The 9,801-nt window shown below is 41.9% G+C and overlaps 1 protein-coding gene across 4 annotated transcripts; it reads left to right on the top strand.

The window, feature by feature from the left end:
• The first annotated feature begins 978 nt into the window (after positions 1-978).
• On the top strand, positions 979-7,732 carry LOC129736866 (endogenous retrovirus group K member 7 Gag polyprotein-like). 4 transcript variants are annotated; one of them, XM_055721112.1, is made up of 3 exons: positions 1,511-3,836; positions 3,984-4,057; positions 6,713-7,732. In XM_055721112.1, exon 1 carries the CDS (start codon positions 1,515-1,517, stop codon positions 3,543-3,545), a length of 2,031 nt encoding a protein of 676 aa, XP_055577087.1. In that variant the 5' UTR covers positions 1,511-1,514; the 3' UTR covers positions 3,546-3,836; positions 3,984-4,057; positions 6,713-7,732. The 4 variants fall into 4 exon arrangements, 3 of the variants coding, with proteins under 3 accessions (XP_055577087.1, XP_055577088.1, XP_055577086.1); XM_055721113.1 differs by having other exon boundaries at positions 1,511-3,887; XR_008733985.1 differs by lacking the exon at positions 1,511-3,836 and adding an exon at positions 979-1,491 and having other exon boundaries at positions 3,984-7,732.
• Positions 7,733-9,801: the final 2,069 nt, after the last annotated feature.

Raw genomic sequence — 9,801 nt, 5'->3', positions numbered from 1 at the left:
AGAAAGATGACTTTTCCCATTCAAAGCACTAAACTGTGAGAGGCTGGAACAGATTATGCTCCTCTCATCAGGTTACTGAGAAAGGGGGGCAAGCCCAAAGTGTTGTTTGGGAAGCCTGTTGCAGCAAGCACAGACAGCCGTTGTGCCATGTCAGGCAGCATGTTGCGTAGACATACACCCAAATAGCAGTAGCAGGCAGGATAAAAATTAAGCAAAATGGACCACTAAAATCTGCGTTTCAGGAAAGGACACGGAGACTGTGCATCTGTGCAGACACAGCCCCCTTTTTTCCAGCTAGATCTGATACAGGCAGGAGCCAGGCAGCCACAAGCTGGAGACAGCCAGAGCCTGCAATACACAACCTTTTTGCGCAGGTTCAAGACAGAAGCTGTGCTTTTAAATTCTATATTCTCATTTGCTTTGAGACAGAGTCAATAACACCAGACTTAAAATTACAAAATTATTTTTACTTATCACTGTCTTCCCCCACCACATCTAATATTCTATTTTTCCTCTATGCCATCTTCATTCTTTTGTAAGCTTTTTTCCTGGTTATCTTCAGTAGGTTATTAAATATCTATATATCTATATATCTATATCTATCTATCTATCTATATCTATATATATATCTATCTTGCTACTGGATATATTAACTGTGCCCTGATGAAACATACTCCTGTCAGTCTCCTATCTGTGTGTCTGATTCTGTAAACCTTTTCTCATCTGAGAAGTCTCCTGAAATAAACTTGATCCAGTAAAGCACTTTAGTGCATGAAGTCAATAGACCTATTCATTGCTTAAAGGTAGCCATAAGCCTTAAGTGCTCTTACTGTGGGGGCCCAAGAAAGAAAGGACTATTCATGACAGTAAGTGCTTTTTAAATTTGCCCTATAATGAAAAGCCTATTAGTGTTACATTTAGAGTGGCTGTTTGTTGGGGCTCTTGCTGTATTGAATGATTATACTGAACTCTGAAGCAAGTGGAAAAATACTGAAGAAATAAGACGAGGTTACGGCCAGAACAGTGGGATGAAGAAAAAGGAGCAAATTGCAGATGTTTGCTCAAAAGCAAGGCCAACCGGACGTGATAAGAGGAGCTGGGAAACCGCAGAAAGGAGCCTACGTGCCAGAGAAAGCAGAAACAGAAATCTTCCCAGTAAACAATTGTTAACCAATCATATTATTATACGCTTGTAAAATAGCCAACCACATTATTGCACGCTTATAGAATGCCTTATAAAAGTCTACCTGGTTTGTACAATAAACGGATCAGATCTTGAACTCTGTGAGTATTTGAATCTGACTCCCGCTCGCCCGAAATGCCCGCAGCATCTGGTGACCCCGACGATCCGATGAGGGTCGACAGGATCGGTTAAAAGTCAGGAAGATTCATTAAGGATCGTGTTACAAGCTGCGGAGCCGGCGAGGATCCTGCTGCCAGCGGAGAGAGAGCTGGGCGCCCGAAGAAAGGCGGAACGTGCACGGCTGACCGGTGAGTCAGGGAATTTAAGCAGGATGGGAATCACTGCATCAGTGGTGGAAAAAGCAATCGTAGACAATTTGATGAAACTGGCAGAAAAAACTGAAACGCCAGTCTCACGGCAGGCAGTAGTTGATCTGCTATGTTGGAGTCGCCGCCGTGGTTACCTTGCTTCTACGCAAGATGTATATAATAATGAAACATGGAAGAAAGTAGGAGAGGACTTATGGGAATCTGTGCAAGTTGGGACTAAGGGGGTAAAGACTTTGGCTCGCACGTATCGAGCGGTACGGGGCATGGTCGCGCAGTTACACGGTGAGGCGCAAGTCGCTGCAGCTGTTAAAGCTGCAGTGCGGTCTCCCAGCGATCCTGCTGCTCAGTCGGAGGAAGAGCCAGAGGGACAGCCTCCGTGTGAAAATCCCCCCGATTATACATCCAAAGCTTATCCAGTACTGACTACTGCTGAACGAATAGCGTGGGGATTAGATGATGAACTGCCACCCTGGTGTCCTGAAAAGGAACAAACGGCAAGCGGCAGACAGACATTAGTACCGGTAACTGGCTGTAAGTCTGCTGGGATGGGAACAACACAGCCCACAGCTCCTCTTAAGGAGGAAATGGAGACTGAGCCTGAACCGTTTAACAATCTGCCTCCTTTACCTCCCGAAAGTGGCAGTCTTTACAGTAGTGATGAGGAGGGAGCACCGACGCCTTATTCGGCATTACGGAAACAGCTGCGAGAGCAGGAAAAGAAGATGTCCGACCTATTACATCATATGGAGAGGCTCGACAAGGACTCTAAAAAGAAAGATGTTAAAAAAGCGTATAAAAGTGCCCATAAGGCTATAATTGAGGGGTTAGAGGCTCTGGGGGATAAAATTGAACGGGATGCGTGCGCGGTACCTATAGACCCTAATTTTGATCCTCGAAGGCGATACAGGGGCCTGGTAGAGAATTGTAGCATAGAAGGGGATTTTTCGTTTACCCCATTAGCTGCCCCTGTAGTGTTGCGTCAGGGTCAACCGACATGGGAACCCCTGGATTGGAAATTGGTGCAGGGTATTCAAAAAGCTATAATGCAATATGGTCATAATAATAAGCTAGTGAGAAATCAGGTAACAGCCTTAATTAAGTATACTGAGTTGGTGCCAGCCGACTTAAGAGCAGTTATGGAGCTTATCCTGTCTCCAACAACATTCATGCTTTGGTTAGCAAAGTGGCAGGAAAATCTAGAGTTGAAACTTATAGATAATATTCATTTGCCACAAGGGGATCCTTTACGAGTAGCGCCGTTAGATGCCTTAATGGGTACGGGTCCTTATCGTGATGGAGCTGCACAAGCAGCGTTACATACCAGAGTATTACAACAATCGAAACAAGCTGGGTTAGCAGCTTTCTTGGCGCTACCTCAATTGCATACGCCAACCTTACCATATACAAAAATTTTGCAAAAACCTAATGAATCCTTTTTTAGTTTTGTTGACAAGTTAAGAGAGGCCATTGATAATGCTCCTAACGTCACTCCAGATCTCAAAATTATTTTGACTAAAGAAATCGCTGTACAAAATGCAAATGCCACTTGTAAACAACTTATAGCATCCTTACCCCCTGGGGCATCCATCACTCAGATGATAGAGGCATGCGCAAGGGCTCCTTTGGTTGAGGAAGAGGCCAAGGCAAAAATACATGCCAATGCTCTAGCAGTAGCTCTAAACAACAACAAAGTGCACGGCCGAGGGGATCGGGGATCTAGGCCAAAATGTTATCAATGTGGACAGGAAGGTCACTTTAAACGTGACTGCAAAAAGAATCTAGGAGACAAGTCTTTGTTGAATGGAAATTGTTTGCGTTGTCAAAAATTTGGTCATAAAGCGGCCGATTGTCGCTCAAAATTTAAAAAAGATGGTACACCCCTTTCTGTTCCGGGAAACGGGAACAGCCGCGTTCTGAGGGACGCGGCCAAGAAATATCCCCAGAACCCAACAAAGTCCATGGCTGCCTCGGCGAGCTGTGTTCAGCCACCAGAGGAAGTGCAGGAGTCGATCTGGCCGTGGCAGAACCCATAAATATTACCGATGACAAAGTACATGTACTTCCTTCTACAGTTAGTGGCCCTTTGGGTTATGGTTTATCTGCACTCCTTATAGGACGCTCTTCTGCGTCAAAAAAGGGGATTTTTGTTCTTCCTGGTTGCATTGATGCCGATTATACCGGACCTATTGGAATTATGGTAAAAGTTTTTTCTCCACCTGTTCATATTCCAGCAGGAAGCACTATTGCACAGCTCGTTCCATTCCAAGCTACTGTCCCTAAAAAAGGAGAAAAGGACAGGGGTCGAGGTGCATTTGGCTCAACGGGTATGCCTAATATTGCCTTTTGTCAACTTGTTGGTGCCGAACGGCCAAAATGTAATGTTAAGATATCTGGTCCACAAGGTGTAATTCTTCCTAATGTTTCAATGATGATTGATACTGGCGCTGATGTTACTGTTCTTCCTTTCTCAGTTTGGCCTACCATGTGGGAATTAGATAGTGCGGGTTCAACCATTTCAGGCATTGGGGGAAGTCGTCTGACACAGGTCAGTAAAAACTTCATTCTTTTCACGGATCAAGAAGGACATCAAGCATGGGTAAAACCATATGTCCTACATACATCATTGTCCTTGTTAGGTAGGGATGTACTCTCCCAATGGGGAATGAGAATCTCTACAGATTTTTGATTGGGGCCATTGATAGCAGCTCTCGCCCAACTTTAAAATTAAAATGGAAATCAGAAACTCCTGTATGGGTTGATCAATGGCCCTTACCTCAAGAGAAGCTGCAACACATTCAAGAATTAGTCCAAGAACAATTGGATTTAGGTCATATCAGACCTTCTGTTAGCCCATGGAATACACCCATTTTTACAATTCAAAAGAAATCAGGGAAATGGAGATTATTACATGATTTAAGAGCAATAAATGAAAAAATGGTTGACATGGGTGCCCTTCAGCCTGGACTGCCTTCTCCCGCTATGTTACCACAAAATTGGGACCTATTAATTATTGATTTAAAAGATTGTTTTTTCACTATTCCCCTGCATGAAGATGATTGTGAAAAATTTGCATTCACAGTACCAGCTATAAACCGTGCCGCTCCAGCAAAAAGGTATGAGTGGGTTGTACTACCTCAGGGTATGAAAAACTCCCCAACAATATGTCAGTGGTTTGTGGATTTAGCTTTACAATCCTGGAGAGAAAATAATCCTAACCTCATTACCTATCATTATATGGATGATCTTTTAATAGCCAGCCCTTACACACTAGCCCATGAAAAACAACAGGAACTTATACAGTGTCTACATACTTTTGGATTGGTTATAGCAAAAGAAAAGGTACAAAAAATAGCGCCCTGGAATTATCTTGGCTTGCGCATCTCAGAAACAAGAATTCAGCCACAAAAAATTATTAGTGTCCCAAATATAAAAAACGTTAACGATGTCCAGAAGCTAGTCGGAGACATTCAATGGTTAAGAACTTTTTGTGGTATTGCCAATACGGATTTGGCTCCTTTATTCGCGTTATTGAAGGGTAGTTCATCACCCGCTGATCCCAGATCTCTTTCACCTGAAGCTGAAAAAGCCCTAGAAAAAATTACACAGAAAATTCAAAATGCCGGAGTGGACAGGCGATTATTGAATTGTCCATTTACCCTACTCGTGTATAACCAAGACACAGAAATTGTGGCTATAATAGCACAATTGCCTGTCGATCGATCTATGATTTTGTTAGAATGGGTTTTCCACAGTAACACCTTAAAAACCACAGTTACTACTAGAGCGGACGCAGTAGGACAGTTATTGCTGAAGGCACGAGAACGTTTGCGTACTCTTGCAGGATGCGACCCTGAAAAAATTATTTTACCTGTGAAAAATTTGTCCTTGGCTAACTGGTGGATTCAGATTTCTGAGTGTTTTGCTGTGGCGACCCTAGGTATTCAATTAGATAATCATTATCCCAATCACCCCTTATTCAAAACTTCCTTAGTATTGGAGGAAAAATCTTTACAACAACAAAATCCTATAAAAAATGCACTTACGGTTTTTACCGACGCTAGCAGCAAAACTCAAAAATGTGGTTATGCCTATAAGGATGACAGGAACAATTGGATTTCTCATATAGAACAAATGGAAGGTTCAGTTCAAATTTTGGAATTAAAAGCGGTATTAATGGTGTTTCAGGAATTTCGCAATGTCCCTCTTAATATTGTAAGCGATTCTAAATATGTTGTTGGAGTAGTTTCACGTCTTTCGCGTTCCCTTTTAGGGTCTTTTATAAATAACAGACTTATGGCCCTGGTTATTCAGATGTGGAATGAAATAAATTTTAGACAAGTTCCTTGGTGGGTTACACATATTAGAAGTCATCTAGATTTACCTGGTGTTTTATCGGAAGGCAATGCTTATATAGACACTCAGGTGGCATCCCCAGTATTACAAAATTCCCCTTTAAAACAAGCAACAGAGTCACATGCCTTTTTTCACCAATCCGCTCGGTCTCTCCAAAAACAGTTTGGCCTGTCTCGTCAGGACGCTAGGACTGTCATAGCGGCCTGTCCTGATTGTGCCAGGCTGACACCTCTTCAACAGGAAGGTACAAATCCTAGGGGGTTACAACCTCGACAAATCTGGCAAACTGATGTCACAGAATTCACTCCATTTGGAGTACTTAAATACGTCCATGTCACAATTGATACCTGCTCGAAAGCTATTTGGGCGACTGCTCATAAGTCTACCAATGCTGTTGCCTGTATTCAGCATTGGACGTCAGCCATGGCTGTGTTGGGCCACCCAGATATGGTGAAAACAGATAATGCCCCTGCGTATCTTAGTGCCCGAGTAAAGACCTTTTTGCTGCACTGGCAGGTGAAGCACGTTACCGGAATTCCATATAATGCTGGTGGTCAAGCAATTATTGAACGTGCCCATCAATCATTAAAACATTATCTGTCTGTTTTTCGAAAAGAGGGGGAGAAGAGTCCTCATGTAATAGTGGCAAAAGCATGCTATGTACTGAACTGGTTGAACCCCAGAACGGAATGTACTGAACAGCCGATTTTCTATCACTTTTCTAATAATCCCAACGATTTTTCGACTCGTGACATAGCTGTCCAGGTATTTGACCCTGTCTCAAATTGTTGGTCAGGGCCTCATAATTTATTAACGTGGGGTCGGGGTTATGCATGTATCTCCACAGGGGCAGTGACTAAGTGGATTCCGGCAAAATGGGTTCGCCCGTGGATTGAAAACCGACCCACTGAAAAGAAAGAGCAGGGTAATTACAACAAGATTGATTCCTAAATGGACAGGAGGGATCAGTGGGTACAGTGGACCCGGCATTGAGAACAGTTATTCCGACCACCACGACCAGATGAAGAAAAGCGGTTTGTAAATAAGTTAACATACATTATTCTGCCCATCTTATAGCAGTTGCCTCGAGAGATACAATGTCAATTACCCTCTGGTGAATTGTCTTTGTTACACTATAATCGTATCGTGCATGCGTTGCAGGATCTTTTCGGACAAGGACCGATAAAAACAGAGAACTCTTGTCCTATATGTGCTACTTCTTGTAATTCAAGAGTTACCCTGTATCGTGAATATTGTAAAAAGTTGAAGTATATAGGCGAAAGGCTTTACACTCTTGGCTGTGTCCACCCTGTCGGTATAGAATCTTACGTTTTGGTTCCGGCGGTTTTTTTCCCTTCTTACTGGGACACATGCCCCTACTTTTTCAGGTATAAACGAGGCCTTACAATTATTGTTGTTTGTTATTCTTTTGTTACTTTTAGTGCCTTGCCTTTTACAATGTTTTCAGAGCTGTGTGGAACGTAATATTAATGCTGTATTTAAAAAGAAAGGGGGAGGTGTTGGGGCTCTTGCTGTATTGAATGATTATACTGAACTCTGAAGCAAGTGGAAAAATACTGAAGAAATAAGACGAGGTTACGGCCAGAACAGTGGGATGAAGAAAAAGGAGCAAATTGCAGATGTTTGCTCAAAAGCAAGGCCAACCGGACGTGATAAGAGGAGCTGGGAAACCGCAGAAAGGAGCCTACGTGCCAGAGAAAGCAGAAACAGAAATCTTCCCAGTAAACAATTGTTAACCAATCATATTATTATACGCTTGTAAAATAGCCAACCACATTATTGCACGCTTATAGAATGCCTTATAAAAGTCTACCTGGTTTGTACAATAAACGGATCAGATCTTGAACTCTGTGAGTATTTGAATCTGACTCCCGCTCGCCCGAAATGCCCGCAGCAGCTGTTCCTATGGAGACTAAGGAGTGAATTCAGCATCCATTTTAATTCCCTCCCAGAAGCACTATCTAGGAGAGAGCAGATGCCTCTGTCTGCCTGCTCTCCTGAGCATTGACAAAGTGCTTGGGCAAGAACAAGACAAGATGAAACTTTAGAACTTTTATGGAGACTCTAGTAATGCTTAAACATTAAGGATGGGCAGTAAGCTAAACCAAAACCAATTCCCAGGACTCACGTGTGACATCTACTACTACAGAATGACTAGAGTCTTTAACACTAGTCATAAAATGCATGCAAAATCCTTCATGTAGTGATGAATTAAGTTTCAACAGCAAGTTACTTTGTCATACTGGTTGCACTGTTTCCACTGCATTTGGATGAGGCTGCTATCAAAAAAAATCTCCAATTACAAATTACATTACAATAAACAGGGGAGAAGATCTCAGCTTTTGCAGCTTGCTTTCATCTAGCAGCACTCTTTTACTGCACATATTGCACAAGCCATTAACTACAAGTAAAATCACTTTCTCTGCTTTTTAAATAAATAATCAGAAATACCAAATTTCTTTTCAGGACATAAAGTAACATCTGCTCTCCAGATATGACACAGCAAAAAAATACACTGACCCATTCAATCTCTGAGCCTCCAAATATACCATTAACAGGTAGCCCCTCTGTAACTGCAAGGATCTGCTCCTCAGCAGAAGAGAATAAAAATGACTGCATGTTCCAATTTTCTAAGGCATCCTCAAGGCTAAAATTATAGATGTTTTAAAGGCCTGAGAGGTAAGCCCCTGGGGTTCCTTGCTGTGTATTGATTAAGAAATAAATGGGATCATTAACTTGTTAGCAAAGTATCGTGAGGAGAAGCAGTCTCATGGAATTTCAAGAAATCAATTTCACATTAAAACTTACTTATTTTCTTACTATTTTATGGAAAAGAAGATGCCAAGGTCTAGATCAAACGGTCTAAGTACATGACGAGAAATTACAAACTCCAGAGTTCAAAATAAAAGGCTGATACTGAGCCAGACTATGGCCATAAACCAGAATATTAATGTGTTTGTAAACAGGGAATACAAACTGGCTCTAGTCCTTTGCTGCTACTCTGTGAGAGCTGAGGGATCCTAACCCAGTCACTTTAAAGGTGGTTGGAGTTTTGCTGTTGACTTAAACAGGAGCAGAACTGAGAACATGCAATTGCAGAACACTTTGGATGTGAAGACTGTGAGTATCTTTTGTAATTATTGTCAACACAAGGGACACAGGACAGTATTGCTTCCTATGTTTTCCCTTTCATGGAAAGCTTTATGCTAGATAAGCATAGAAAACCTAGAGCTTCACTTTCTTTAAATAGCAATAGTATTTAAATAATAATAGTAAATTACTATTTAAATAGTAATAAAACCCCCAAACCACAATTTACACCCTTTAGGCTCTAAATACTGCTCCTCTGTTATGCTGGGCCCAAGAGGGACCTAATGAGCTTTTTGTCGTCAGAGGGCTGGCAAAAAGCAGATTTGTCTGGTCCTCGCAGGGCCCTGGGATGGTGCTAGCAAGAGGTGCAGTAGCTCCAGAGCCCCAGGGATCTGGGAACAAGTCATAGGTGCCAGCACAGAAAGCGCTAATGTAATGCTTTGATTTACAGGAATTATTGCAAGCCTGGTTCCAAACCGCAGTCTAAACGAAGTCGAAACTGTATCTTCCTTCCACCAATCTTGCCAGCTTCAGACCCACACCTTTCCTTGGAATCACAGATTGGGGTTTGATCTATTTGTAGGGCCTGAAAAAACTTGGCAAAACTGAGTTTAAAAATAATTTTTAAAAAACCTACTTCCCCTCTCTCTATTTATTTTTAAAAGACTATCATAAAATAAATAATTTTAATTTAAGGAAGGTTTTAAATGTAGGAGACATCCTAATTAATTAGTACCTAATTTAAGAATTTTTCTACATGCATCCAGTACTAGTTAAACCTCGACTTTCAGAGGTATTGAAAAGTAATTTGATTTCCATTTCTAT

Source organism: Falco cherrug, chromosome 9 (genome assembly GCF_023634085.1).
Source record: "Falco cherrug isolate bFalChe1 chromosome 9, bFalChe1.pri, whole genome shotgun sequence".
Lineage (NCBI taxonomy): Eukaryota > Metazoa > Chordata > Aves > Falconiformes > Falconidae > Falco > Falco cherrug.
Note: the sequence above shows the minus strand (reverse complement) of the source record. Positions and strands in the feature narration are given on the sequence as shown.

Excerpts from the sequence above, each read along its gene's own strand:
- LOC129736866 (XM_055721112.1), top strand. The coding sequence starts at position 1,515 with ATGGGAATCACTGCATCAGTGGTGGAAAAAGCAATCGTAGACAATTTG.